Source organism: Dermacentor albipictus, chromosome 9 (assembly GCF_038994185.2).
Source record: "Dermacentor albipictus isolate Rhodes 1998 colony chromosome 9, USDA_Dalb.pri_finalv2, whole genome shotgun sequence".
NCBI classification, from domain to species: Eukaryota; Metazoa; Arthropoda; class Arachnida; order Ixodida; family Ixodidae; genus Dermacentor; species Dermacentor albipictus.
The window spans coordinates 82,672,205-82,687,386 of record NC_091829.1 but is presented as its reverse complement, the minus strand read 5'-3'; the positions used below and the strand labels follow the sequence as shown (position 1 = coordinate 82,687,386).

The following is a 15,182-nucleotide window of genomic DNA, read 5'->3' as shown; positions in this document are numbered from 1 at the left end:
AAGAGTAAACCGGATAGTGACCATTACTTTAAGAAATACTTCGTATAATACACAGCAGACAATAGCACCGAAGCTACAATAGACTTCTCTCGCTATTCACATTTTAATGATTGAACAATTTTAAAGAAATGTGATGCATTTTAAAGAGTTCAGTTCTAGGGACTGTTCAAAGCGTAATTTCAATTTCGGGCCTAGATCTTGGTAAAACATTTTGAAATATTGCAAAGTTAGAAAATAAATAGATGCCCCAAATTTACAAGTTGACAGTACAAGTGAAATTTATAAGAGAATGACCGGACAACCTGGCTCAGTTTCGGGGACGTCGACCTACAGCTTGAACTGGTGGACTGGGCGGAAAAGACCAAGCAGGCCCGGGGCCTTACTTGAGCCCTAACCCTCAGCCACGTCCCCCTTTACCCTTCCCCCTTTCAATAAAGTTTATCAACACCACCACCTGCTGTGTTAGTTTAGCTGAGTGCGGCTCGCGTGGTCGTCGACGTTTTTGCTGTTTGTGTTTTCTTTGTGTGGTGCTTGAGATAGCTGTATGCATTTGTTTTCAACAATGACTTCGTTTTTCCTGAACTATTGCAGGTTGAAATATACACAGCAGTTGTCACCAGAATATCGCCACCTGTATCTAAGCATTTACCTTTCTATTAAAACACAATTACCCAAATGCATAAATTAATTCAGCTTTTAATAAACAGTATGTTTGTTTGGGACACTTAGTCATTAGGTAATTAATTATTATCAAGGAAGTTAGCCGTTTTATAAATAAATGCTTTTGCTATGTCCAATGCGGCCTTGATCTTGTGACGTTTATAAATGGAGGAAGCAGTCACTTCGGCTAACGTTAATGTATTGTGGGTTCTTATATCTACTGTAGGAGTTGGATATGCATAGAAGGTGTACCTTTTTGTCGATACGTTTCTTCCATCTGTGACACGTAATTATGAGCGTTGCAAGTGCATTTCCATAGTTGATTTTCTTCAGGTCAACAATGTATAAGCAACATTTGTGTCTTCAACCGGTAACTATAGCATAATACTTGAATCCATGCCGCTAAATTTTTTGTAAGGAATTCACTACCGCTTGTTTTCAATATCGCTGCCGTTGCTTAACCATCTGCATGCAATACCCCACATGGGAGCTCGTGAGGACCTTGAATAAGAGGAATAAAACAAAATATTGTTACGTGTAGCTGATGTACAAGTCTATTTACAATATATTTACTCGTAGACCAACGGTGGCAAAGATGGCGACGCTATATCAAGCGGGCACACGTCGTCTTCTTCCTCCTCAGTGCAGCCACATTGTGGCGGCTGTTCCGTATCAATATTCATAAGCGCAACAAGCAGTCGTCGCATATCGTCTCGGAGTAAACAGGCGGCTTCCATACATCAAACGCCAAAGTGGCGCCACCTGACAACGTCCACAAGAGGATAGTTGACCATAGGTTATGCCGGAGCACACTACTCGCTTCTAGTACACTGTGATACAAGAGTAACAATTATGTATCGCAGATCTTGATTGAAATTATGGACAGCGCATTGTGGCAGTGGCAACACCTTTGGAGCGTTTTGACGAACACAGCAGGCAATGTGATAGTGTAAGATGATGATATGCGCATCTCTGAGTGTACATCCTGAACAAATCGGGGTATTTGCCACATATTAAGCCCAAGTTCCACGGGCAGCTGACGGCGTTAGTTGCGGCAGCCGGATGTTATTATAGCGAAGAAGTACACAACGGGCTGAATCAAAATGTTCTGGTTCTTAAAGCGTATATGTGCTTGGGGAGTACATGGTATATCTTACCGAAACGCACAACATTTCCTTTTGCCAATTTATTGCTCATTGTGCGTGAAAAATATAGCACAGTAAACAGAAGGAGGGACCATTATATGGCAAGCTAGGGTGATGCAACAACGAATCATTTATTAGTATATAATAGATATACAATATAATAAAATAAATCCCAAACATGCACCGTGTGTTGCTGCCTAAGGGAAGTGCTGCATGTTTTCACTTCTCAGGACACAAACCGCAACCACCTCGACGGGACGTCACGTAATATTCAACGCCCTCTTCACCACGCGGATGCGCCAAAATGGGTCGGCCCTCAGCGGGTCGGCATCGCCGCATGCGTTCACGGAGTAGTCGCCGAGGTGAACGTTCAGCAGGAGTATCGCCATATTTGGCCTCAGGTAGGTGGACGGTCTTGCCAGGTCCTCGCACTGCGCGGGCAGACGCAAAGTCACTTTTTAAAACAATTTCATGCACACTACAAGCCATTACGTCGTGCGTGGCATGCGGGAGCCCTTGATTGCGGTTATTATTGTTGATTTTCAAGATGCGCATATTTGAATAGATCTACTTCGCATGTCGTCGGCCATCACAGAGTGGAATGGCTCGTGAATTGTTTCGCTTCCCTTTTGTGTGTGTAAGAAGATGCGCCTGTATCATTTGGAACTTACGCGAATCTTACCGATCATTCGATCTGTCACGTATGCGTGCACTACACGGAATGCAAAATGGTTTCTATAAACCGCGGGGGCACCAGCGAATACGCTTGAAGCTTCAACGGGTGATGTATAACAACCAACGCGCTTGACACGCTCGCACATTCCCACGATTCGCGACTCTGCTACTGTGTTCTTCCGCGTCACTAATACGGGAGAGTATTTGAAAGATGCATGACAAGCGCCAGGCATTCTTTTTTAATTATCGCATCTACATGAACCGACCAATCTAGTTCAGGCGTGAAACGCAATAACAAAGTACTTTAAACTATAAAATTTTGTTGCTGATTGGCCGCTTATGTAGTATTATTCTTCAAGTACTTGCCTCTTGCTTGTGAACAGAATGTAGTTAACATTTAGCAGCGCTTAAATGCAATGCGTACCTGTGACATCAGCTGCAAATAGGAATTGTTCTCAATTTTATCAAATCTCCTCATTCAGAAAGCACAGTTGTCATTTTAATAGCAGGTAGTTGTAGGTAGGTAAAAACCTATTTTACCTATAGATAAAACCTATAGATAAAAACCTATAGATAAAAACCTATACAAATAGGTAAAAACCTATTTGGCACGTGTTTTATCAACAGCCTTTATAGCTTGTGAATCTTTATAGGTAACGCAAACACCAAAGGCGGGGAGCAACCGTTAATGCACAGTAAAAGAAAAGAGGGATGGGGACGCAAATTTATCATACGGATACGTAACGATACATCCTACTTTCTGTTAGAGATCCGTCTTTATGCCGAAACATCCACTGTGTTGACAATCAAGCTTGTTTGCGGGGCAGTTTCCACATGAAATATTTAAATGGCGCTGTATAAACGCGTGTTACGTGCTTACGCCAAGCGAATCATGAACCGTAATCGGCCACACACATGCACCTGTTGCGCCATGTCTATATGGCAACGAAATCTGTAACTCTGACCCCTGCCATCAGAGTTCAACATCACGTCTGATACCCCTCCTGATCGGAAAGAAAACAAACCCTAATAAACAATCTCAGAACTTATCAGACAGACAAAGTGAATGTAAATGAGGTGTACGTAAAAAACACAATACTTCTACCCTTCAAGCAAAAAAAAAGAAAGAAAACAAAAGAGAAAAGTCCCTTCGTGGCCAGGACGTACTCTTCCAATCGGAGTGGTGGCTTTCTCTCGCGCCTAGACCTGCGAAGAAGTACTGCCTTGTCCGTCTCATGATTTCCAGGCTATGGCTCCCTACGCTCTTGCATTGAAGCATGGTTAAGTTTATCAAGCGGTTAGGTGTTGCCGACAAAAACTAGTTGTTTTTATTCGCCAGAAGGCAACTCTGTAGTCGCACTACAGGCTGCTGCGAGGCCCTCTTACCATGCCTCACTTCGAACAGCAGAGAGTGTCGAGGCATTCTATATTCGCCAATATTCCAAGCAATGGGACGACGATCTTCAGAGGCTGGCCAAAGGTTTGTGTGCCTTCGGACCTGGATTAGGTTTCTTCACTCTTGCGGAGTGCCCTACTTCAAATGTTGTCCCATGGATGCTGTGTGGCGGTCGCTTTTCAACTTGTTTTTTTCTTCGCTCTTTTGTACACGAATCCTAGTCGCTGCATATGTGTGAACAGGTCCCTCCAGCCCCTTGCTAATTCCTTTACTACTCCGAACCTGGAGAGAACAATGCCAAACAATGGTAGTAAGCGGTGCTGGCAAGCCAATTAGACACGAATACTAAGGACGGTTTACGATGGTAGGAGGCTGTGTCGACGAACAAAACGTCATCATAGTACGCGCGAGTCAGTTTACTCCAGCGCACGCATGCAGGTAACGTAGTTTTGCTCCCTTGATTTGCACTCGCAGAGCTCTCAACGCGTCCAAACCACATCTTGTGGTAGCATAGATGGTCACCCCCTTGCTGGGCATGGGTCGTAAATCACTGCAGCACGGAATGAGCCATTCGCTCAAACATTTTTCCTTGAAAGATTAGGTAACGTGATACAGGCATTGATGAGCTGCGCTCTGCCAGGCAGAATGCTTCGGGGGAGTATTTTGAACCCGAAGACTACTCGTTCTGTCGTCCTTCGTTCAGTTTTGACGTCTTACGTTTCAGAGGAAGGTTCAAAATTTGCAAGAACCATGATGGAGTCTAGAATCTCCGCATGCAATGGAAACCAGAGAACGCCTGCGTCTTCGAGCATCTAGGGTTGGATATTGGGCTGACCACCGAGGAGCACTTGGGGGAACAAAAAAAAGAAAGAAAGAAAACACGCATAGCATGCGCCTTGGCCACGATGAACACCGTCCTTTTTTTCCATGGTTAGCGTTGAAAGGTGCAACTACCGTTAACTGCAATGCAAAGTAGAAATGCAAATTTGCTGTCTCGCCGAACGGACCTAGGTTCAGCGACCTTGCCGTAAGACGCGGATGCTTTACCATGCAGAAAATGAATTTAGCCCGAAGTTTAGGGTGCCATGGTAGCGTTAAGCAAATAAATTTAACTGTACGCTGTTTATTACTCTTTCACCGTAACTTAATGCTATGAGCTAAGATTTTCAGGCACTCAGATATACACATATACTTAAGCTGTCGGCTGTCCTTAACAATGTAATCGTTTCGAATGTACCGAGTCATGGGGAATAAACTAAGAGGGCCAATTGCGTTTTGCAACCAGAAAGGAACTCTCCATGAAGCCATTCCTTTGGGTTTCTGAAATTCTGGCGTGTTACGTGCCGAAACTCAAATTACTGAGGCATTATTATTACTGTCCGATTATTTTAACCATTTGGTGTTCTTTAAAATTAATGCAAAGCGGTCCCACCCGGGGTGTTGGCCCAGTGCGTGGACTCTGAGATCCAGCATATAGGCCTAGGTTATGCGGGGATATCAGTGGTTTTTCATGGACACACCGCTCCTTCGTCTGCCCTAACGTAGCTCCGGCTGCTGAGCGGGATTGCAAAAACCTACCCTGTGCTCTGACGGGACCATCGAGTGATGCGCCGACTTTTGTGGCTTCAATCAGGGCGTGCTATAACGTAAAACTATTCCAAACATTTCTGTTCCATTTCTGCAATCAGCGCACTGCGATTGGTCACAAACATTTTTGGACCACCCCACTACCCCTGTCTGTCACGCGACGTCACGCAAACCGTGACAGCTCCCCATCCGATATGACGTGTATGCACTGAAAATGCATGATTTGGCCGAACAAAAGAAAAATAGTTATTTCTTATTCCACCCCTTTCTGCCATTAGCCCTCGGCTATTGGTCACAAGTTCTCGAGATGCACCCACTTCACCTTCTTGTCACGCGACGTGACAAAACCGCAAAAGCTCGCCGCCTCAGAGCGACTCGAACGAACTAAAGATGCACAAATATGTCGAACAAAACTGCATTTTCTTCTGAATAGCCTCAGGCTGCCCCGTTCCGAAAGAAATTTCGGAACGGGGCAACCAGTTGAAATTTCGATTTCAGTAACCAGCTGATACAAATACCGAAACGCTCACCTTTTTCTCTAGAGTATCCTTGTCCTCGAAGATGAAAATCAGAGATGGCTGAAGTTCCGCAGATGCCATGGCGACGTCCGGGTGCACTAGGCTACCAGTTAAGCGTGAAACGTTTTTACATGGCTACAAGGAAAAAAAGAAAAAAAAAGGTGAAAATATATTCGTATAGCTCCCTGCAATCGTATCTGCAATCTCAGTAGTACTCTAATTGTTGCGGGCTTTCGAGCGGCACAGGAGTTGCCTTTGAGATGTTGTCATTTAGGGGTCTAGCGCACGGGCATGGATTGGACGTCGCTTGGAGCAGTCACTAAGCGAGACACCAGCGATACCAGAATTGTGAGAATGAAAAGAGCAAAGCACGGCCGCCAAATGCGAAATATCGTTTAAACCGTCATAAAAGTACTAATGCAATGAAAGCCGCAAAAAACTGTAGCAGTAAGGACTCAAGATATTTAAAAACCACACTTGCACCCAATAGGGGAAAAGTCATTGAAGTGCCTATTAACTTTACCGTATATTTCAAATCAACATACACATGGTGAACACAACAATATGATTATATTCTCTCGCGGGTATCCGAACTCAAAGCACCAGGGCCAAATTCAACTTGTATAGCTCATCGCAAGTATGGCCTAGCCAAACAGAAACATTCAGGCTCCTTCTCTATTATAAACTACTGAAGGGAACAGATCAAATCATGGCTGTCAAATATATATACGGTTGAAAGATAGCGAATCAAGTTTACGTGATTACCGGTGCAGGAAGGAAAGCTTCAGCGTGGGGACAACGTCTTGACAAGGAAAGCTTTCTCAAGTAATGGAAACAGCTGCTTTTCTTGGCCGCGTTTACGCAAACAGACAATTTCACTACCAAAAGCGAGTAATAGGAAAGGATGCGAAGGAGTAAAGTAGGGCTGACGAAATGGAAATATTCAAGAAGTGCTACTATAGAGTGAGATCTCAAACAGTTCCCAAGGAGGGCAGTTTGCATTGCGCCCTAACCGGGTGGTGGGCGATGAGGCGGGTTTCACCTTCGCTCTCATACCATGCCAATCATTTACAACACGTTCAGTCCTTTACCCTCAGCTTTCTCTTTTCCAGATTTAGAGCAACATGCAAGAGTTCTGCATCATAGTTCCAGTTTGTTTACGAAGGAGTGAGTTTTGCGTAATTCTTAGCTCAGTCACCTAGAACGATGGATCAAAGGAAATACAGGTTTGAGGAACATGTAAACTTACCACTACGTCATAGTTCGTCGTAAAGAAGAGATTGCACTCGCTGTATAGCAATGCGACATCTAGAGTGTCCTGTTGCTGATAGCTTTGTGTCGTATTGTACACCAGTGTGGCCAACTCGAAAGACAGGCCCGTTTTAACCTTCGAGCTGTAGGACTGGCGTTTCGACATTAACGCTGCGTGCCTCCTCTGTGGACAAAAGCCACACAACAAAGTATGAGATGTTTTCGAAAAACAAGCTCAGTTCTTAAATTATGCTTCCCGTAACCATGATCTCATTATGGCACGCGGTGTAATGCAGGAGTCATCATTAATTTTTGCCCACTCAGGTTCATTACCACACACCTAAATCTCAGTAAACAAGTGTTTTTGCACTATGCCGTCATCGACAAGCAGGTACTGTGACATGGTTTAAACTTGAAAGAGCGCAAGTTTAGGCATGTCGGTATTCCATAACCGCGTCTCTCATCCCTTTTCATGTGCTAAAAACGTAAACGTTATGGTTTCAACTACCGACCTTGAGCTCAGCAGCTTAACTCCAAAGCCACTGAGCTGGAATGGCCGGTTAAACATGCTTCCAGGAGTTGTCGGCTGGCTAAGGCCCAACTCGATTCTGTGACTTGACTTTTCGTGAGCCTATCTCTAGACCGGAGAAACGGCTCGGTATATAACAAATAAACTGCACGTGGTGAGTGCTTCAGGAATAAAATCGGAGGTGCAATAAGGTAAACTATTCCAAGCTTGACTATTACAATTCTGTAATCAGCCCACCGCGAGTGGTCAAATACTTGTTCGGACTCCCCCCCCCCCCCCCCCCACCACTTCACCTGTCTGTCACGCAACGTCACGAAACCAGCGATGGCTCCCTATCTAATATGACGTCGACACAGTGAAAATGCATCATTCGACCGAACGAAAAAAAAGTTATTTCGGATTCGACCCCTTTTTGCCATAAGCCCTCGGTTATTGGTCACAAGTTTCCGAGATGCACCCACTTCACCTTCTTGTCACGCGACGTCAGAAAACCGCAAAAACTCACCGCGTCACAGTGACATGTACGCCTTAAAGATGCAATAATATGCCGAACAAAACTGAATTTTCTTCTGAATAGCCGCAGGCCGCCCTGTTCCGAAAGGAATAAAAGATGGCTGCCGCCGATCGCTCAGGCACTGGCGACTCGCACCTGCCGGAGAGCATGTATTTATTTGCGTATAACAAAACTTTTTTGCGTGGCCGTGTAACGTTTTCGAGCACTTTCGGCACGTTTACGACCTCATTCTACCCACTTTTCGTTGCTGATGATCCATTTTAGCGTCATTCTTAAGCTTCCGTTTGATGCCGCCGCAATTTTCGACCAGCCACCCCAAGCTAAGTAACGGAAAGCCGACCTATCGCAGACGCCAGCACCACCCTGTTCATCCGGTTACAATATTCAGTGCGGTGCCTTGGCACCATTGAATCCCTGTCCACTTGACGATGCTCCTCACCTCTTGTGAGCCAATTAGATGAGACAAGCCGCTAAGTGCAGCAATGTTATTTGTTTTTCAAGCAAACAAAAGTGACCTGCTATGAACGAGGGGCGCATTTGATTGGTTTGTTCAGAGAACCCTTCAGGTGGCAGCTCGATGCTTGCGTCGTCGGTGACGCAAATTTGATGTCAGGAGATTGGAATAAAAACATAATGGAATAGTTTTACGTTATACGGCCCCAAGTCTCTGTATCCACTCTATTTCATTAAGCACCTCGTAGAGGTAGAAGTGTTAGAGTTAATAACTGAAACGCAGGAATTACGTGTCCTGGTGCTCGTTAATATCACTACAATAAATGTTGTTAAGTGATGTCTCAACACCTAACACAATGTGCGACTCAGAACATATCAAAACACAGGATAAATTTTCAGATAACCAACGATTACTACTGCGGCCACTTAGGCCACTGTATCACGATGCACGCTGGAGAGTTAAAATGTTGAAACTCCTCTACCAGGCTACCAATATTTATGTTTCTGATGGGAACATAAAACGTGACGAGAACATGAAAGCACCTTCTCACCTGGGCAAATCATTAAAGCATCAGACATAGTGCAAACATTGCGCATTTGTGCGCAGAGAATAAGTGTGCCTTAAAGAGGGTGTAGACGCGCCGCCATAGTGTTTACTCTGTCATTGTCTTGCTTTCACACAATTTCCTGGGTTTAGTCTATCTAGCTCATAACGACTATAGTGTGCAGCGCACAACAGCCCTTACGTTGTAAAAGTCTTCCAGTCTCATTTCATTCTAATAGGCAGACATATAATTCACGTAGGCAGCGACGAAAGCATCGGGCGGTGATTCGCAGCATTGTATGAACAGCCCGATCAAACAGACTGCAAGGTAATAGGAGGTAACCTCGATTTGTTTAAAAGGAAATAACATTGCTTCTATCACTGCTTTTTCGATCTGATTGGCTGAGGAGAGTGAAAGGGGGCCCATAAATGGGGAGGATTTCACTGGGACTGAGTTAGCACAGTGAAAGTGGGTAATCAGATGAGGGAGGTGGTGCCAACACCTGCGATTGGTCCGCTTCCCATTGATTAGTTATGGTGGCTGGTCAAAAATTGAGGTGGCGTGCAAATGAAGATTAAAAATGCTACTAACGTGTGTTCTCATGGAAGAAAAGTTGGCAGAGTCATCCCGCACACGTGCTCAATGGGCTCGACAACATTATACTGTAACTCAAAAATTTTTATTATACGCCGAGAAAACCATTCGCCCCGGAAGCTCGGAGTAGCCAGTGACAGAGTCCTTGGGGGGGGGGGGGGGGGGGGGGCAGGGAACTTCTACTTCTTTCGGAAAGGGGTTAGTCTCTGGCTATCCAGAACAAAATTGGGCTTTAATATACATGCTAATGCTTCTTTAGGGTGCAAACAAACTTTTCAGGGGCCAGTGCTGTCGGATTTGGGACGTCGCGTGACAGACAGGCGACGTGGGTAGAGATCTTAAAAAAACGACCGACAGCAGATGGCTAACGACAGAAAAAAAAACAGAAAATTCAGAAAGAAATAATTTCTTTTATTTAACGTAATAATGCCAAATCTGTGTGGACACGTCGTATTCGATGGAAAGTTTGCGCACTTTTCCTGAGGTCGCGTGACAAATATGAAACATCCTTAAGTTATAGTTATCAACGTTTCAGTGAAAAATGACAATTTTGAGTTTGCGATGGAGTTCCTGCAATGCGTATATCAAGGTTACACGGGCGGAGTTTCAGCATTTCTTCTTTCTTATTGGGTGAATACGTTACCTATGCGTGCTCCCCAAAAGTCCCGTGTAGCGAGCAACAATAGGTACACACACTGTATAGGGACCCCGCCATGGAAATGGCGCGGGTTTGACGAAAGCACGTAGCTTTCTTTATCGATTTCCCCTGTTTTCGTGCTGGTTGGCGGTCAGACTCACCCGCCGATGGAACAGCACGCAAGCCGTGCAACCAAATTTCTGGGCGCCTTCGTCGCACTGATTAGCTTTGAGACACACGCGCTGTAGAGCGAGGGCTATGAGACGGCTGAAGGTATGGATGTTTGTCGGTGGTGGTGCGGCCGAGCGTTTCCCTGCCGCTTGGTCTGACGTTAGCCAGGTGCATTCGTCATCGAAGTATGCTGCACTTCTCTTATCAAGATGCGACTTCTCGCACTGCCAGCTCAGCGCAGTTTGCTTACCCTGACTACGACACGATGTGGCAGCTGCCCAATTTAAATGTGAATTGTCGGAGTAGTAGTAGGACGCCTCCATGAAGTTAACCTGCCAAATGATATCTCGGCACCCATAGCAACAAATTTCGTTAGGATTGTTTCATTTAAAGGAAAAAACCCTGCCCCTGCTTGAAAATGGGGATAAGTGGAGCTTGTTCTGCGTGCACCTGACTTTCGTCACGGTTACGTAACCTACAGGCAATGGTGCCGGATCGCTTAGGCCTCCGGCTCCCTCAGCTCGGTATCTTCTCATTGTGCTCGGGTTGCCTGGGCTCAGGCTGTTCTGAAGGCTGGATCGATGGACCGACGGCGAGCCCTTTCATAGGCGAGCCGTTCGTCGAAAGCTGCTAGTTCCTGAGCGGAACGCACAATGCGTGGCCGTCTCATCCGTTTTCCGAAAAAGAAGTGAACGGAAACGACGCCAGTGCTGTGTGCGTCAAACCCTTTCCGGCCCTTTCGCTTCTCACCAGATTCAAAACGGCTGTGATTGGTTGCACGCGTGGCGTGAGTGCGCACCAACGCAGCTGGAATCCTTTCTAATCACTCATGCGCAGGCACCGCCGCTGCTGTCAACTCATCAAACTGCCCTTTCCAGTGGCTGCTCTGCTCTGTGAGCAATTGGGTTTTTTGCGTGACTATATTGTCACCGAAACTTGTGAGCCAATACAAGCTTTGCTTGAAAAAGGTCAGGCACATCACCGTTTTGATGCCAACATAGCAGCGCTGCCATGTTTTCCGTTATGGTAATGTTACCGAACTCATACAGCGCTGTTGTGACACTGATGTCGTGTCGTCTTGGCACGCTGCCATCACAGTGGCACTGTCATGAGCTCAATCGTAACGGCACAGCCATCATCGTCATGCCACCATGCAATCTACCAAGACTTGTCGACAATAATTTGTGCCACCTTCATAAAACATCATTATTGACGTGAGAAGTACATTTTGGAAGTATTGTTCCATTTGTTTTCTAATGCCATCTTCGGCTGGTCGCTTCCATCCCCCGAAGCAGAGTCGGGCAGATCCGGCGTTCCCCGAGCTCAGAGGTAGAGGGCGAGCGCGCAAGCCAAACGTGCGACTCGCTCTCGGAGGAGGCAATGGCAGATGCTAAACCACGTGACTATTACGAACGTCCGATGTTTCGCTTATCGAAAGCTCCCGGCGCTGCCGGGAAAACCGGCGGACGCGCCGGCGGGACGAACGTTCGTCGCAGTGTCCTAGGTTGCCTAGGTTACGGTGGGCCGTCGCCAACAGTAGCGACGCGGCTCTGCGATGACGTTTCAATTTCGACGACTGCTCCGACGACAGGGCTCGGAGCGCCTCAGAGCGCTCGAAGTTGGAGGAGAGCAATCGAGAAGAACCAGCCGAACGCAGGGCGGGCACCCTCTTTCAACCAGCCGAAGACAACGCCGCTCGCGAGAGCGCTCCAGAGCGCTCAGGAACGACCAGTCGAAGATGGCATAAGGTTCCTAAGAGCTATTTGCATGATTTTACAATAACTTCCGCTGTTTCCTGCAACAATTTTTGAGGAACGATAAGGAGTATACGGATCCCTCGTTCCTGTTTACCTGAATTTGCCCAAAGTCAAAGGAAAAATTAAAAACAAAAAGCCATTCCACTATGTGAAGGTGGTGGAGCAGCCAAGCTGTGTAGTACATCACACGGAGGTGACACATAATTTTGAACAAAGGCACGAACTCATTTATTGTCTTGATGGTTGGTCAGAAGGATGAGAGGCACGCACAACCATTTAGTGTCTTGATCGGTGGTGATTATTTCAGCTGCAACTGTAATCATAATCTTTGATGTGAAACTGATACACGTCCACCGCTGGGAGGTCAGTTGGGCCGGATCGGTGAGGCATCGCAAGCGATGTCTTCAACACTGAACGCGTAAAACGCTAATTTTTTAATAACGAGAGATTCATATTGAAATCACCGACAACGACAACAGGGAGTGTCAACGCAGCCAATTCACGCAAAGTGAGTAGCCAAGAACCTTACGGGACTATGAGTGCTTGCTTACGGGGGTATGAGCCATTGCTCACGGGGGTATGAGCTATTGATGAAGACAGTTCTCGACATGCTGTTTTGTATGTTGCGCGTGTAATTCGAAAGACTTTAAGCACTGTTAGCTTCACTTTGCTGAGTGCCTCTAGCTTCTGCCTTACGGGGCTATGAGCGAAGGCATTTTTTCCTTGCTTACGGCAGCATGTGTGCTTACAGGGGTATGAGCTATTGATGATGATTGTTCTTGATCACTCAGAACAACTATGCAAGGAACTCTAGCTATATAGAGCTTACGTGGGAAATGCATGGAACCCTAGTCATATACAGCTTCATTGTAGTAAGCCTCCAAAATCTCCTGCCAATAAAGAATAAGTTTTCAGAAAGATGAGCGTCAGGTGCTACACGACACCAGAGCAGTTTTGTGGGAGTGGCGGTTGGAATAATATGTACATCGGGGCATGGTGTTCCGGCATTCAAAAGCACATTCACGCTGCTGCACATAAAATGAGACGACTAACGTCATGGCTGAGAGTGTATGCGCCAATGTACATGGGATAAATAATAAAAAACTCTTGCTGGGTCACGGAATGACTACTATCTTCACATTGTAATGCGCTTTCAACACATTGTAGGCGACTTGCAGGCTATGGTGAGTGTGTGTAGAGCAATGATCAGAAGAACTGGGGACACTCGTCATATATTGCAAGTATTCGTCGTTCACTCCCAAAGACTAAGGCTCGCCTTCAGAAGTAAGTAGTCTCAAGGAATGCCAGAAATATTTATTCCTGAATAATCATCATCGGCATTAGGTATCCATAACCAGAGATCGGATCATTCTGAAAACGTACGCATTTTCCATTAATGGCGTTGATTTAATTGAATAATTGTCAAAATGGACGAAGCATTAGAGCACTGAATTTCAGCAGTCAAATACTCATATATATATACATACAGCAATCCTTATTGTTCAACTGGATTGTCCAGTAGAAGATGAGGTAATTTAATGCGAAAGCAAATTCCAAAGAACATATTCATCAGGCTGGCCATTTCATTTCCGAATCATCACTACTCACCAGGTCAGGATACTTCCTTGCCAAAGGGCTGCGCGAGCTGGGTAATGCCTCCGTGTCCCAGACGGAGGGTGGAGTACATTCACACCGCCCCATGTGGTATGACCAACCGACAGAGCTGATGGCGATGACAGTGTCCGCGCCCGACTCCCTGCATTGAGTAGTGCATATCCTCAAAAATAAATTGTCTTTGGAGAAAGACTAATAAAGCTAAAAAACGCTTTGCAGGCGTTTCAATGCGTAAGTGAGCTTGTGACTGAGCTATTTGGTTCATCCCTTACGGAAGACGGTTACGGCACCCGGCACAAGAGGACGGAGCGAGACACAAACCGCATGTATGGGCGCTAACTGCCAACTGTTTATTAAACAGAAACCACGCACGTTTAAACACTGACCTTAAGTGCAAAATAATAACAGTAGCAAGAAACTAACAAGTTTGATAGGAGTTAAGAACCACACGTAAGGTGGGGATCAACTTAGTAGATAACAGTGTATTTGATTTGACCTAAACTGAGCTATAGAGAAGGCTCATAAAAACATGCGTGCATTACAGGCGTAAGCAGAACATCAAACCAAATAGGGCAGCTTCACGCTCTAATCTTGGCGAGGATATGAGCCTATGTTTATGAATAACGTTTCAACGTCACTTAATTATTGCTTGTGACCCGCATGCTATCGCGCTCTTTGCCTGCTCTTTTTTTGTTGTTGTCGAGGATGTCTCGATTATTTCCCTTTCAGCGTGGTTTCTTACTTTCTTTAGAAAAGTCGTTTGGCCCAGGAGTGGTGCCCAACCACAGCGTATCAGTTGTTTGTCAAGTGCCTGCTCATGCTACCAGTTGGCTGCCTAACCAGGTTGAGCGTCGTCCATTTCGTCCAATATACACCCTGCCACAGCATAGGGGAATACTGTGAACCACATCGGTAACAGCGTTGGTGAAGCGTGTGGCGTGCTCCTTAGACCACGTAGCCGGCAGCGAATTCCCTATCAAAGAGCTAATCTTGTCCAGATTATGTGGAGCGGAAAAAAAAAAACAATGGCCACATGGTATATAGTTTCGACCTTCATTATACTGTTACGCGAAGGATGAGTCAGTACGACGAGCAACTATTCCCAGGGTAAATTTACAACAGTGGGTAAGCGCTGA

General features: G+C 45.7%; 1 protein-coding gene across 5 annotated transcripts in view; it reads right to left on the bottom strand.

The window, feature by feature from the left end:
• Positions 1-1,912: 1,912 nt before the first annotated feature.
• The window catches only part of LOC135915001 (uncharacterized), a 52,211-nt gene continuing 38,941 nt past the window's right edge, over positions 1,913-15,182 (bottom strand). For 4 of the 5 annotated variants that reach the window (XM_065447939.1, XM_065447940.1, XM_065447941.1 and 1 more), the window contains 4 exons: positions 14,041-14,188; positions 7,231-7,416; positions 5,994-6,116; positions 1,913-2,236 (listed from right to left, as the gene is read on the bottom strand). In XM_065447939.1, coding sequence (XP_065304011.1) covers positions 2,066-2,236; positions 5,994-6,116; positions 7,231-7,416; positions 14,041-14,188 — 628 coding nt within the window. In that variant the 3' untranslated portion in view covers positions 1,913-2,065. The remainder of the gene's footprint in view (positions 2,237-5,993; positions 6,117-7,230; positions 7,417-14,040; positions 14,189-15,182) is intronic. The other variant, XM_065447942.1, reaches the window with a different exon arrangement.